The following is a 16239-nucleotide window of genomic DNA, read 5'->3' as shown; positions in this document are numbered from 1 at the left end:
TACAGAGAGCTGGGTTGGTCTAAGTAAGCCCTCTGCTAACGGACAATGGGTGTGGAGTGATGGAAGCAAAGAGAGTTTTATTAAATGGCAAAGTTATCCAAAATCCCCAGACACTGAATTTTGTGCCAAAACTACATCTGGTCTATTGAGGGACGGCTTATGTAATGAAAAGAAGCCTTTTTTTTGTTACAAGTGGGTGCCTGAACTAATTGTGGTTACCGAGAAGAAGAGCTGGGAGGAAGCATTAGAACACTGCAGGACTAAACACTCTGACTTGGCCTGTCTGCCGACCAGTCTACATCTCCTTCAAGTCCAAAACAAGACTCCAGTCATTCAAACCCCAAGTGTGTGGACAGGTTTGCGCTTCCTGTCAGGTTCCTGGTTCTGGGTGAGTGGGGAATCTCTGGGAAATTTGTTCCAGCTTCCAAAATGCCCTGCCAATGCCCTTTACTGTGGATCTCGAAACCTGAAAGCTGAAAGTTGGGAGAACAGAGACTGTTCAGAGAAACTTAACTTTGTCTGTTATTAAATGGTAAGAATCAACGGATATATTTGTGTTTAAGTCAATACATTGCCCATATTTACGAAGGCAATTTTTTCATTGTCCATTTGTTTAATCTAAAACAAATGTTGTACATAAAATTAAAAAGTATATTCGAAGGCACACACATTTTTCCATTTGGTAGACATATTACATATAATGTAATACATGTATAATATAATGTATATATATGTATATATAACATATAATGTAGTAGAATATATTAAAATAATGTTGTTGTTTTTTCCAGAGGTGAAGAGAAGAGCACCAGATAAAAACAATTGAAGAAAAAATAAATGATACAATAAAGTAGCCCTTTATTTTACTTCAAAACAAAGTGAGCTCAATAATGTCTACAATTTATGAAGTAATGTTTATGCTCCTATATTTACATTCTGTATGTCTCATATATATTATGTTTATAACATTTTTCATTTGGAAAACACCTGATGATACTTTGAAACACCTGTTTTCAAACTTCAGTGAGTTTGTATTTGTCATAGATTTGCTGTACTTTTATTAACTCTTTGTAAAGAACAATATACTAGTTCAATATCTGATTTTTTTAGATGATCTTGAGATGTATTGTTTTAACATTTTGTGCACACCTTACACACAGGAAACCAAAGTTGTTTTTATTATTCCCATCCACTGCGACATTTTGATCACTGCTATCAGTGCTGTCGTGCAAAGTGTATTTATATTTTATATGAATACACTAATCAAAGTCATTTCAATTAACTGTTTAATTGAAAAATTCAAGAGTCATACAAGTGTTTACACAGCCTGAGTTTGTTTTGTCAATTGGTTTTTAGAAGAACCATGTCCATGTGCAAGATAAAAATCACATTTTAGACTGCATTTTCTTTCACATTTTTGAATTTTATTTTAATAAGCAATATAATGTATAAAAAAAAGCAATCAATTTTAAGTTCAGTGATTTATTTTTTTAAACCCAGATCAACATACATTACGGTGCTTTGCAATATACATTTTTATATGTCTGCTGGGAGAAATTAATATAATTTATTTGTCAAATATTGTAAATATATGTCATATGCTGATAACCCATGAGCAACTTCATCCTATAGTGAACATTGTAAGCACTGAATGACCTTTAATGTCAGTGACCCTTTGTAAGAGGGACACTATGTCACTCTTACAAAGGACAAATGTCCTTAAAGGCTTATTTGCAAGTTTTTCTTCACAAAACAATCATGTATGTTTTTGTGTACATAATCATTTCTCTTTTTTTTCCATTTTGTTAGAAATAATATACTCTAAATGGCATCATTGTTCAATATTCAGTTGTGCCAATGCAGGTTTTAGCCAAGCGAATAATTGTTTCCTAGTCACAAGCATTGCATAAAAGTTTCAAGAAAAAGACTTATGATTGTTTTACTGCCAAGTGTAATTTGCACTTTATCTTATGCAATCTTGTTATTAATTGGAAGTTTAATACTGCTGCTTGATGCATTTTTCTTTAAAGGTAAATGCATGCTGTAGGAATGCAAACTCTGAATTAAAGGAAAATAAAAAAATTAAAATGAACACACAATATCATAACCATCTTTCTTCTTCATTATACCTACAAGGGATTACTTCTACTTCTACAACACATACTGTAAATAATGAACTATGTCAACCAGTGACTTCAGTCTAGAGCTTCTTTGGCCTATAACAAACACTTGCAATAAAACATAATATCACATTACCATGACACATGGAATCAATTAGTGTAAAATATTTACAATATAATAAACAACTGAATTATGATTTTCTGCTCATCAGACTCTGGCAAATATCAGTAGTGCTGTAAATAAATGAACAACCCAATACTCCCTAATTTTAGGAACATTATCTTCACCATCAAACCAGTGTGAGGCTATTGAAGCTGTCAAAGCTTCTTTTTTGTCATCAAACAAAGGTATTGATTTAATACTAGTGTAGAAAAGGGGTAGCCTGATTTAGTCTTAATGTGTACAGTACACTGGCTGGGAGGACCAGCCATTCCCATGATGCCATACAGTACTCAGGCATCTATACCCGTGCTGACAAGCAGTTCATAGGCAGGGTCATGATCTCTGCGGCAAAGGACCACACATGCACACAGCAGCCCAAGCATCTGTACAGAGAACAGGAAACTATGGTCAAGACATACATTTACATTTAGGGTAATGACAGAAAAGATTATGAGGAGGTATTTCAAATATTCTGTATTCTCTGTAAAGAAGTCAATATAGTTCATAAAAGAATGCATACATGTTCAACAATGTTTTGATCAAAGAACTACCAAAAAGAGAATAGCTGCAATGAACTCTAAACGAACATATTTTTTATAACAGACTATTACATAGCTCTCATGAATACTGCATGGAAGCTTGTTTCCACCACAGAAAAAAAAAGAATAAATGTATGTTCTAGGGGGAGAGCGGGCACAACCTAATGCTTATTGACTTTCTCAGTACGTGTAAATTCACTGGGGTTTAGAGTATTTATTTTTCCTCGCATTAATTTCACACATGTCTAGTACAAATATTTGGTTTTGTTTCATTATTCCAGTGTATATTTTTTCTTAATTTTACCCAAATGAATGGAAGTGAAATGTGACAACATGCCCCATAGGTGGGGTACATTGTAACATGACAGCTTAAAACGTTATCTGATACAATCAAAAAATCAAAAATGTACAAACTAAATTATTTTGTCAATAAAATACAATACTTTTTCAAATAATTTGTTTTAATTGACAACAAACACACAGCTATACAGCATAGTTCAAAACATAATTAAAATTTGAACATAATCTTCTGAACATTGACTCTTCGTCTTTATTCACCTTTTCACATGGTTTCTTAAAGCTAAATATATGTGCTCATTAATGTATATTTACTTCTTTCAATTAATGAAGTATTCTCGTAAGTTTATAATATGCCATTGAAAATACATACGGGTGAGGGGGTCTAGAATGCTGGTCGCCATGTTGCCCATCCATCTTGAAAGTACATTAGCCAAAGAGGGACATAGCCATAAATTCAAGCTTCGCCTTTCGCGTTTTAACACTCGATGGCACCGTGTCGAATGTGAAGAGGGGGGTTGCCATGTTAATCTTGGACTAAATTGGCCACCGTAGGAATTAAAACTAAATCAGAATTGAGAGGAACAGAAACTAATATTCACTGGATGGTCATATACCTTTTCACCGCTAGATGAGGGAAAATATCACACAGAGTAGCTTAAATAAAATTCATAAAAGTATAGAATAGAATAGCAAAATTATAATCGTGTCTTCTGCTGGTTAGGTCAGCATTAAAGAACTATCTCAACGTTTAAATAGATATAAGATTAAAATAATATCAGATTTGTGTCATTTTAAATAAACACAAAAAACAGAGATGAAAAATTTACAAGTAGGGAATGTACTTTTGCTATGGTTAAATATATGTTCATTGTTATCTTCCAAAGAATTTTGGTGTAATTTTTTCTCTGTATAGCGTTGATATGGCAACTAGTAAATACACTAAGTTTGGTCATGCTGGCATGTGTGGAAAGTTTCAAACCATGTGTGTTACAACTAACCCCGCGTTAGGTTGTGCCCTGCTCACCCCTAAATGTTAACTGTCAAATGGATCTCCCGAGGATAGACTATTTTAAATGTTGAAGGTAGGTTCTGTTCTTATCTCTGTTATAATTTGCTCTACTTTCATGTCTAGAATCACACCTCACACCTCATTCACATGACTGACTAACACAAATGACACCATCTTTTGAAACGTGGAGATTATACAATCATTTGAAATCAGTTTGTAATGTCCATGTATTTATTTATTTGTAACCTGATAAGCCAGATTACTTTTTCCATGTGGTGTTTCCATTATTTTACACTCCCTGTTCTTACAGCTATAGCCTCAACTGCAAATTACCTGTATGGCAGCGAATGTTAATGCAGCCAGTATGACGTACAGCATAATGTCCTTAAGTTTCTTTACTACAAGAACTTCACAGCCCTGTAACAAGAAGTAGACTAAATTAGTCATTTAATACTTTTGGACTTCAGGAGAAGGTGTGTGAGGGTGTTACCTCTGGGTAAAGGTCTCCTGGTCGCATTAACGTCCCAGTGCAATTACTGATGGTGGGTTTGCAGCAGCTCACTGGAACGCTATTATTTTTGGACTCAATAAACCAGTGAGTGTTCATCCAATCCGAGTAGTTATGAATGCCACAACAGTGGAGCTAAAAGTGAAAGATTATAAGAAGAGAGTTTTGGAGAGAATTGGGGGGGGGGGGGGGGGTTATGAAAAATGAGAGGTAAAGGAACTGATGGTGTTACTTGTCGTTGCACATAGTCAATGGCCCTGCTGGGAGCGTCTGTGTTGGTGCCTTTATATTCATTATAAACTTTCTGAATAGAGTGATTCACTACAGCCTCAACCTTTTGGAGAAGAAGAAACATGTTTCAATGTTTTAACAATGTCACCTTCAAACTGCCTACATGCACACATTCATGTCATTTTATTATTTCCAACCTTGGCTCTGTAAATATACCCTAGCACCACTACAACCACCTCTGTAGCGAAGACCAGTAGCAGCACTGCTGAGAACTGCAGGAAAATCAGAACAATCAGAGAAGATTCTGAAAACAAAGCTATTGTATATATGTGTAAGTGAGGGGTGTCCGACTTTACCGTGACCAAGCCACAGCGGCTTTCTCGAATGGTGGCACAGCAGCCAATGAAACCAATGACAAAAAGAAGCGTGCCCACAGCAATTATCACCATGGCAGGGATGAAGGTGTAGATATCCTCAAAAAAATGATCATAATCATCATATGTGATAAAAACATAGGCCCCAATGTAGCACAGTATACCTGCGGCAGCCTGGGAAGGGTGCAACAGAAATAGCGTTAGTGGTTCTGAAATCGCACGCAGTCAACTTTTATAATAGCCTTTTCTGAGAGATTTAAACATTGTAAAAATACATAAAACTACATTTGGCCATCTAACCAATCTAAGACCATTGCGTTTTTCGGCGGGATGGGCTTCATAGAAGCAGGAAGCAAATGAGCCGTTCAAAGGACAGTGGAGACAGCAGTGTGGAATAAAGGTAAAATATAAGAAAAATGTGGTGTTTAAAAAAAAAAAGTATTAAGACATGTTATATTGCGCCCCATAAACACAAACAAGTCTTAAAAAAAAAAAACTTAAAAAAACACAGAACCACCCGTTTAAAATAGCTACTGTTGTATTTCACTGATGTTGTTAACCATTTAAACAGAGAACTTAAATGGAGTTCTAGTAAAATTATGTCACAATTACTTCTAGCCTGCACAATTATTATAATATTTTAAGTTAACTTATTTTACTGCTAATCATTACAAGTCACCATATTTGTATATTATAATATCAGGCTACAAATTCTACCTTATGTTACAATCATGTAGCTACTTCAAGTTTCATTATACTGGCTTAAGATAAAAAATAATAATAATTGAGACTGATGACTGATAATTTCAAAGATGTTTAAGACAAAGAAATGCTTTACAATTTTCAGAATTTATAAACAAATACAAAAGTCCTATAAGTTACTTAGAATATTCATATAGTATTGATTTCCCTTGCAATTACAGACATCACATCTAGCGGATCTTGCAGGCCTATTATATTATGGAATACGGATAGATTGAATATACAGACATGATAGGACAAATAGGCTGAATTATTGAAATTCACCGAGTGCAATTTAGCGCTTGGATCCTTTTAATGATGCCTTGAGTCAAAAATCATAACAGATTTATGTCAACAGCTCGTTCGCTGTAGCTCGTGTGTATTCCTGCAGAGCTATGCCATAGTGTCCGCTAACCACTGCATTCCAGCTATTATACTGTAACGTTAGCATAGCACTTACCCAAAAAATCAGATTTAGGAAGACTAAAACCGTCTTCGAGGAAATAACACCACATTGTCCCATGATCACGCTGATGATAGAGTAAATAGTTCAATCCAGGGAGAGATATTTACGTTAATAGCAGATGCATATCGTGCGATTGTCAGGCTCCGCTAGTCAACAGAGCATCCAACTGGACAGCGGCAGTCACGTGTCCCACTGACCTCAATAAAGCGAACCGCGCTATTTGTTGTCTGAGCGACAGGCAGTCCAATGTCGTATTTTTTAGACATCATTAACTCTTTCTTCTGTTTAGGAAAATGCGCTAACCCGTGTCCGTTAAGTCGCATGTGATCAACATTAAAACTATATTAAAAATGAATTACTGAACAGTAAGAACCACTAAGGAGACTTGCACATCCATCTCGACAATTGGTTGTGATAGCCTAACGATAGTGTTGTTGTTGTTGTTGTTTTTGTTGCAAGTAGGCCTATGAAAGTTATGTAGTCGTTAGTCAAAGAAACCTTTTGAATGCTATGTGTGAAGTGTAAAATTATGTGTAGGCCAATTCTTTAAAAACAGAAGACAATAGCTAGACAAAATATGTTGTAAAAAGCATAAAATTCATCAAGGCTTAATTCTTATACAGCATTCACAATCAATTCAAAAGTCACAGAGCAGTTTAAATAGAAATGCAATGTAAATTTCAGTTTCAGTTATACTGTTTCAAAACTTTTCAGGAGCAACCAGGCAACTTTTTTTCTAAATAATTTTTACAGTGTGATTAATATTGTAATGCTTTGAAATTTGGATTTTGATGGTTTGTCAATGTAACTGTCTGTTAAATATTGAAATGTGTGAAAAATGGAAAATCATTCATCTGTGTTTTGTTAAATGTATTGCTGAGGTTTGTCTTTAATTTCCACTTGTCTACTGATGTGTGATGTTTGTAAAAAATGTAAACATATGCTCGAAACTTGGGATGGGCAATAAAACCATTAATTCCTATAAATCCTAATAAAACACAAATAAGCAGTTTAAAGCTGAAACAGTGCTGAAATTCTCACCAGCACTGACAATAACGAGAAACGTTGTGTCATGAAGAATTCAGTTACTTTTCAATGTAAAAAAATCACAGTCATTACCATGGATTTAGTGTAACTAACATGGTATAGGCTAGTTGCAGGAATGTGGTATATTCATAATGTTTTATTATATTATCATGTATTAAATGAGTAATATAATGTTGTATTTTTGTATATTTTGTTATTAAGCTATGGCATTTGTATTTATATTAAATGTATAGGCTACCGTTTTTTTTAATAACAAATACCACACCAAATAATAACAAATCCCTAGTTACATTTCTATGCCTGGTTTTACCTATTATCACCATGTTTTAAATGTATAATTTGGATGACCAATGATTAATTTTAATAAAAGCCTAACTTAAACAGTCATAATATATCATTTTTACCCTATAAAAATGAGGTTACAATTTTTACAGATGTTATATTTTTTATTAATGAACCTAAATTTACATCTATATCCCAGCTAAAGCTGTCAACTCAAGGTACAAAGAGACAATTCACATATTATTAATATTGCAGCCTGCAATGCAAACTGCTGAAGATACGTGTCAACAAAGTCAGCACAAACCTTTTTTTTTTTTATTTGAAACAATATCACCCGTTAGAACATGTAGAAATAAAATTAAAATTTTAAGGAAATCCATTAAGGAAAAAAGACTAAAAATTGATTTTACTCAAGGTAACTAATGCATGTGTTGATGTAGATTTTTGTATCTATATTTATATAAGCCTATATATATTCTACCTGGTGAAAAGTTCATCTTTTTGGCAAGTGTTTGTCTTGTTCGGGCAATAAAAAGTTGTTTTAAACCACAATTAACTGCCTGTTTACTTTAACTCGGGAGCTAAAATCTGCCTTTAAACTTGAAAGAAATAAAGAGTTTACAATTCTCGTGACAATTATCAATATAGGCTGGTATGAACATTTTATTGTGATCATTTTGTTGGCCATATTGCCCAGCCCTACTCTCAACAGAGATTATACTGTTGTGCTTTGGTTGATCTCTTTTTAATTTATATTGTTTTGTTTTCCTCACTCATGCCTCAAATTTCCTTATTCACTATATAGTGTGTAAGTTTTTTAGTTTTCATAAAACACAATTTGTTAGTCCAAATAACACTTTCTACAATTACATCTCATTAATCAATGAAAGCACCAACAATAACCAAGAATCATAAACCCATCTGTTTAACACATTCACTGAACTTCCACTGAATAGAAGTTAAGATAAAAATTATGACACTTTTAACATTGTAGTTGCATGGAGGAGCAACTGACTTCACGAATTTAGTCTTTATTTAATACAAATTATTGAAAAAAAATACAATTATGGACATCCTCTAAAATATAAATATACAAGTATAACCTGTTGCATTTCTTGTGACATGGAGGTGGTTAATATAGGCCAGATGATGAAAAAGCAATAACAAATTCCATGTGCATTAAACCCTTGAAGATTTCAGGCAATGGAAGTCATCATCATTTTTTATAGTCTTGGATGTAGCTTTCTAATATCTTCATTAATATTGCAGTCTCCTAAAACAACCAGAAACAGTTCATATGAATCAATTATTGATCTGTGGTTATCATGCAGAATTGTGCAAGCAAACTTAAATTACATTATTCATGAAAAGTTTTTACAACAGAAGAACATTTTCTCTCATATTTTTTTCTTTCAGAATCATTTCAGACAAGAGTGTAGCCATTTCAAAGCGACAGAAAATCCAGTCTAGGTCCTTACCGGGACTTTAGGGTGGATCTCCTTCGAGTCGAGGTGTGTTTGAAGCGCGATCCTCAGCATCTCCTGGTAGAGGTCCGCGGGCTCGACCTGCTGGGGGTTCAGGGCAGCATCGATGGCTTTCATCGTGGAGCCGTCCCTGTTCGGCAAGCGTTCGCTGTCCGCGACACTTTTCTTCCCCATAAAATGACCTTAAAGTGTCAAATCACATTTCTGTTCGGTATGTCACGTTACATGTAGCACAATAATAAGTCATGTATGCATCTCACCTGTTGCCCATAAATTTCCTCTCGGGTTAACTTTGATCTTTGCAACTTTGTTTCTTAGTTCATTCAAGTCCAGACTCACTGAGGACGTTATTGGAATGTAAAAAGAGAACAGCACAAGGTACGTGAGGAATCCACAGTGACAAAAACTGGTTACACTTAAACTGGACATTTCTGAACGTTGTCGGTGTCTCCTTCTCCCTCTCAATGCGCGTACATCTACTACGACTGGGGGAGTCAGATGTTGTTTTTATATCGCGCGGATGGGAGGGCTGGAGGGGTGTCGCGTAATCACTTATTGCGTTCCATTCAAGTCCAACAAACAGCTGCGACGTTGCCGATGTCTGCAAATTTGGCGCGTGTTGTGAATAAAGGAGAGCCTATGGAAAAGTCATTCTCACTTGCCAACCCGTTCTAACATTTTGCACAGTCAAATTTCTTTGAACTGCGGCGTTCAGCTCGGCTTCAGCACCATGGACAACGCTCACCTCGCATGCTGCTAAAGCTGCTGTCACATTTGGCTTCCTAAAGGATTTCACATGATTATTAGTTGAACTGAAAGCTTCATTTTATTTCTCTTTATTCCTTAATGTTCAAAACAATGTCACATAGAAATCTTTTTTTTTTTTTAATATAAATAATAAATAAATAAATAGTCAATATATTTTGAATGGGTTCATATGATGCTTCTGGTACTAACGATTTAATAATCATTTATAAGCAATACAGCGTCACTTTGCATGATGATCCATTCATATGTTTGTTAAATGCTTGAAGGCCAGGATCAAAATCAAATATTGTGAGTTAACTCACACAATATGGTAAATTGCCAATACTTGTCGGTTATGAAATTATGTTAAATTGACTCAAAATACCCTAATGCTAAAAACACATTTTTCTGTTCATTCTTTCACTTTTATGGCTTGTATTTTCCTGTATACTGTCATGTCAATGGAATGGCATACTTGCCTTGATTGCTTAAACATCATACAAGTACATCATTAAAGAAGACTTTGATCAGGTTCTCCTCATGTTGTTTTTCATTCTTTCATGGAAATCAATGAGGTTCCCTGTGGGAGCAGGGGTGTTTCCTTCACGGTTTCCGGGTGGGAGGGAGAGGGTGAGGACGCAGGGTGAACTTGCAAAGGGTTGAAGGTGAAAATGCAATCCATTACCACCAGTGACACCTCTTTTCCCAATAGCCTGACATCCTGAAACCCTAATGGTGTGACTCCAGTGAACACGCATTCGATTATTTTATTTTTTCTCTGCAGTCTGAAACAAATGGGCCAGTGACTCACAAGGGACACAGCATGCCATAAAACTCAGATGTGTGGAAGCAGATGATGGCTGATTAATGCTGAGAATTTAGAGGTGCTAACCTTCCCCTGCCTCACACCTTTCTTTATGATAACCCACATAAGAACTAAGCTGTAGTAAGATGGCAGAGGGAGTATAACCCCGAACTTCTCCTGTCTCTCACCCATGCCATTTTAACATTTACACATGTTTTAAAGTGTGAATGAAAAAGGCAGAATGATTTATTTTTATGACGTTGAATGTGATAAGCACTATCTAATTATCACTTTGCATTAGTGCTTGCACTTTTTAAAGAGATGCCAGTGAGGTAATATGTGTCTTGTGTTTTGACAGAATCAGTTTTTAGAGGTAAGAAATAGTTTGTAGATGGCCAATACAAGTTAATATTAATGATGATTTAAGATTCTGAATATATTTATTATAAAAGTATCCATAAATGGCAAAAAAGTTATGGATTCAAAATGTGAGACTGATCATGAATGGTTCTGATCAAAGTAGAACAAAGTACAAAGTAGAAAGACACATGACACAACTTACTTACCACCTCAGAAAACTACATCATTTAAATGTGATTGATAACTCAACCTTTAAATTGCATTTGTTCAGTACACTGGAATAATATTTATTAATTTATAATGTAATTAGTCCTAGCTGAGCCAGGAGGCATTTCTCTGTAGAATTTGCATGTTCTCCCTGTGTTGGCATGGGTGGCCAACAAAAAAAGAAGTTCATTTAATGATTTTGCATAAAATAAAAAAAAAAGAAATCATACGTTTGCGAAATGTGAGGGCAAGTAATTGATGGAAAAGTCATTTTAAACCAGAGTCTGTTTATACCACCTGTGGAAACATCTTCCATTTAATGTGTCTGCTAAAAGGTCTTTAATTTCAAAACTAAATGTAATTTGGTAACACGTTAAAGTAAGATCTCATTTGTAACGCATTAACTAACATGAACTAACAATGAGCAACATATATTTACAGCATTTATTAACCTTAGTTTTTCGTATGAAATAAAACATTTTATGTTCCTGTTAAAGTTGTCAATAATATTATCCCTTAAAGCTACTCTGTGTGATATTTTCCATCTAGCGGTGTAAAGGTATATGACAATCCTGTGAATAGTTTCTGTTCCTCTCAATTCTGATTTCATTTGAACTCCTACGGTGGCCGATTTAGTCCAAGATAAACATGGTTTCCAGTTTGACCTCGTTCATGACTGCCATCGAGTGTTAAAATGCGAAAAGCAAAGCTTGAATTTATGGCTATGTCCCTCTTTGGCTAATGTACTTTCAAGATGGAGGGGCAACATGGCGACCATCATTCGAACCCCTCACCCGTATGTATTTTCAATGGCATATTATAAACTTACGAGAATACTTTATTACTTGAAAGAAGTAAATATATATTAATGAGCACACATATTTTTGAAAGAACTAAGTGTTTTTAGCTAAGAATAAACTAAAAAAGTTACACAGTGTAGCTTTAAAACTCATCACCAAAATAACATATTTCAAAATATTTTCATGTGAAAAACATTCTTCATGCCTTAAAATAGCTTGAATGAAACTACACCCTTGCTACATTTTGTATACATGGATACATGAATATGCAAATTATCCCCGCCTCCACTCACTCACTTCAGCTCAGAGATCCACTCATTTAACTTTTACTCATTACTGTAGAAAACGCTGTAAATCGCTCTCTACAACGTCATTAAAGATTTTCACTTTACTACAGCATAAAAATACGATGATATTCTTGCAGATATGTAAGAAATGCTAAAAGGCTAAAATCCTACTTGTTTTTCCGAAAAGACATTTAGATGAGTACAAAACAGTGTTGTACTCACTGTTGTAAAACACATGCTCTATTTTTTTTAATGCAGGAATTATGACAAAAGTCTTCCATGTTATATTATCCCACAAATTAATATCACAGTTGTTTTCTAAATATATTGTAAAATAACTATCCTAGGTTTAGAAAAAGGATCAGCACTATTAAGATTTTGAGCCATAAAGTTCAAACACACTAATAATCTCAGTATTTCCATCTTTATCAGTCTGTGCTCACACTGACAATGCTAAGTAAATGTTTTCATACTCAAAATGTTTCTCTTTATTACCATGCTTTTCTAATTTCCTGAAGGGACGCTGTACTATAAAACAAATTATTATGATGATCAAGCACAAACAATTAGGTGAGAATGACACTGTATTTATGAGTAGGTAATTAGTCTTATAGTGAGAAGTGTGAGTAATCACTGGAACAACGGGTTCTGGCCAATTTTTTTAGCATCTGTCATTGTTTACTTGTGATTGAAAGTTATTGCTAACTTTATTGTCTTTGCAGAGATACTGTAGGAAGATTCAGTTTCACAACAAAATGTACTGAACTAACAAGATCATTGCATTGTAAGTAAAGAAAAACCTTGATGGACGTTGGACAAACATTACCGCTTTAATTGCTTGGCTGGTTCCCATGGCGGTCGAGTACATCTGAGAGGCCGACTAATCTTATCAAAACAATATGTGACACTCCATATGTTATGCTAATAGATAAAAAGCAAGCGGGATTCACACTATATTTTTGTTAACTAGCAGTAGTATTGCCAAATCCAAAAAAGTCCAAAAAAGAGGATACATTTTTGAAAACACCAATAAAAATAACTTTGCTTCATATCATCCTTCCTGAGTCCTGTCTGAAGGACAAATAAAATGATACATTTTATGATAAATACTCCAGTCTGAATCAGTCTTCAAAGAAAGATGACGACATGCTGCCTATTCCTAAGGGCTGAAGAAGTTCCAATTAGCTAACTTTTTATGACTGAGGTCAGCCTCATCCAAGCAGAACTTTGCTTGTTTTTTTTCCAACATGAAGCATGTTGGTCTTTGTATTGTTTATGAACATCTGACTATGCAGCTGGATCTATTACTTACACCCAGATGAGTCTTAGTATGAGTTTCCACTTCACACTCTGGAGAATACACTCCTCTGTTGCACTGTTTGCATCTCTTGCCACACCATTAAACCCTTTGACAACATACACCTGCGCTGGGCATTGTGACTCACATTCAGCCAGACAGAAGGGTAACTTTGACTGAGTCATTCCCTGATTGTGTCATTTCTTGAATGTCAGTTGATGAGATATTGCCAGTTAGTTATTAATGGCATTGAAGCACATTATAGCTACCCAACACCCACATTTTGGAGCTCTGGCTAATAATAAACATGATACATAAACATAATAAACAAAATAACATAATAAACAAAATAAATGTCTGATATATTTTGCCAACACAGAAACAGAATCAAATAGGTAAGTAAACCTTTATTATTATTTTTACTTATTTACTATTATGAACATTTAAATAACCTTTTAATAACCTTTTTAAATAACCTTTTAAATAACCTTTTCCCCATGTTAAATCCATGAGCTCAACGATTCATTTCTTGCAGAAAAAATGAGTTTTCCTTTATATGGGTGTACTGATGTGGGGATGCGTTATGTGTTCAAGGCAGATGGTAGAAATGCAACAACAGAGCCTGATTTGAGTCTGTGTTGGTTGTATTGATTGTATATTGATTATGTACAGGATAATGTACAGCCAGCAGGTCTTTATCACAAAATAAACATTGAATACTCACCCTAAATGGGTTTATTTTATGATAACCTCCTGACTTCACATTATCCTGCTTATTACATGCTGGCTGCATGAAATATTGAGCTGATGCTATCACAATGTACATTGAAATGATAATTTTACCTTTACGTTATAAGGAAAAAGTGTCCATTACTATAAAACAGATGGCCTAGCAAAAAGTCAAACACTCCCCCAATATTACAGTAGCCTAATATTAATAGGCCTAATATCTGATGTCATTTTCTCAATAGTCTAGTTGTGTTTGCATGAAACATTAAAGTATTTGTGTTTTGTATTGCCGATTGATACAAATGAATATCCAGTACAACGAACTACACCAGTCCTGCACAATGGTTAGTCGTGGTGGATATTATTAAACACTGACCAAAGGACTATTGATCTAACCTGTAATCTTCCAAAAAGCATTATCATATAATTAGCCAGTCATGATTTCATTGAAGAATGTTTAGCCTTTTCTCTTGTTAAGATGCACAGCGCGAAGGCTGCGAGATTGTTATCTGAATGTCAGAGCAACACACAGTTCACACACGCTCTGCAGTGCCAGATTATACCACCAGTGACAGTTACCACAGTGACGGCATAGACACATTTGCTGCCTCCAACTTTTAGTGGATAAGAGATAAAAGTTGTTAAAATGCCAGCGCTATTGTGACATTTCAGAAGCTTCGGCTGCTTCTAATACAATTCCCTATTTAGTGCAAAAATTACATCCCACGTGTCATCATGATTAGGATTATTACCATGAAAACGATGACAGTATAATAGACCACCATATGGGTTTCCTTGAATATTTCAACTTGACATTTTAATAATTGTATATGGTATAAGGTGTATTTTGCTCATGATCTTTTAAAAGCACAATGTTTGCACATTCAAACAGAACAGGAACCCTTTCCTCTCACCCTTCTCACTCTGCATTTGGTTTTTATTAATGAGTTTGCCTGTTCATACTCAGTCTGGATTCCAGTCTAACCCTTCACTTTGTAGCTTATTACTTCATCATGACGTGAGCAGGCAATTACGCATAAGTACATGCTAGGAACTATAATTAGGCTCCCTCATGGTAGGCATTTGCAAAACCTCAGGCTAGAATATATATTCGTTCATTCGACTAATTTATCACAATCAAAGTATATGGCAATGCTTTATCACCACTGCTCTGCTGGATATGTGAGACTATGTTAATGCATTCATTACTCTGCACACTCTTCTCAGATCCTGTCTAAGTTTTGGAATGTTTCATTTGGTATTCATAATGTTGTCTCCATATGTCAGTGTTAGCCGTTTACTGTAGTTACACAGACCATTAGAATTAGGTTGGTTTAATGAAATGTCCTTCCATTTGGATATAGCAGTATCTATATATATATATATATATATATATATATATATATATATATATATATATATATATATATATATATATATATATATATATATATATATATATATATATATATATATATATATATATATATATATATATATATATATATATATATATATATATATATATATATATATATATATATATATAAATTACAGAGTCCCAATCCTGCATACAAGCTTGTCTCATAAACAAGGTGAAATGGAGCAGATTTATTCAATTACTCCAACTTGCGTCATTATATAATTGTCTATTCCATTCTGTGATAGTCAAAATAAAGTCATACCGCTATCACTGTAAAAAATTACTTAGAAAAAAATTTACCTGGTTGCCTTAAAAATTTG

General features: G+C 34.4%; 2 protein-coding genes across 2 annotated transcripts; both read right to left on the bottom strand.

The window, feature by feature from the left end:
• Nucleotides 1-1462: 1462 nt before the first annotated feature.
• Nucleotides 1463-6764, bottom strand: tspan3b (tetraspanin 3b). The gene is made up of 7 exons (XM_067442236.1): nt 6446-6764; nt 5227-5418; nt 5068-5142; nt 4872-4973; nt 4622-4774; nt 4465-4548; nt 1463-2666 (listed from the first exon to the last, which is right to left on the bottom strand). The coding sequence occupies exons 1-7, from the start codon at nt 6506-6508 to the stop codon at nt 2574-2576; spliced, it is 762 nt and encodes a 253-aa protein (XP_067298337.1). The 5' UTR covers nt 6509-6764; the 3' UTR covers nt 1463-2573.
• Nucleotides 6765-8774: 2010 nt separating this feature from the next.
• Nucleotides 8775-9739, bottom strand: nmbb (neuromedin Bb). The gene is made up of 3 exons (XM_067442265.1): nt 9525-9739; nt 9259-9446; nt 8775-9053 (listed from the first exon to the last, which is right to left on the bottom strand). Exons 1-3 carry the CDS (start codon nt 9691-9693, stop codon nt 8997-8999), a joined length of 414 nt encoding a protein of 137 aa, XP_067298366.1. The 5' UTR covers nt 9694-9739; the 3' UTR covers nt 8775-8996.
• Nucleotides 9740-16239: the final 6500 nt, after the last annotated feature.

Source organism: Pseudorasbora parva, chromosome 1, assembly GCF_024679245.1.
Source record: "Pseudorasbora parva isolate DD20220531a chromosome 1, ASM2467924v1, whole genome shotgun sequence".
Taxonomy (NCBI): Eukaryota; Metazoa; Chordata; class Actinopteri; order Cypriniformes; family Gobionidae; genus Pseudorasbora; species Pseudorasbora parva.
Note: the sequence above shows the minus strand (reverse complement) of the source record. Positions and strands in the feature narration are given on the sequence as shown.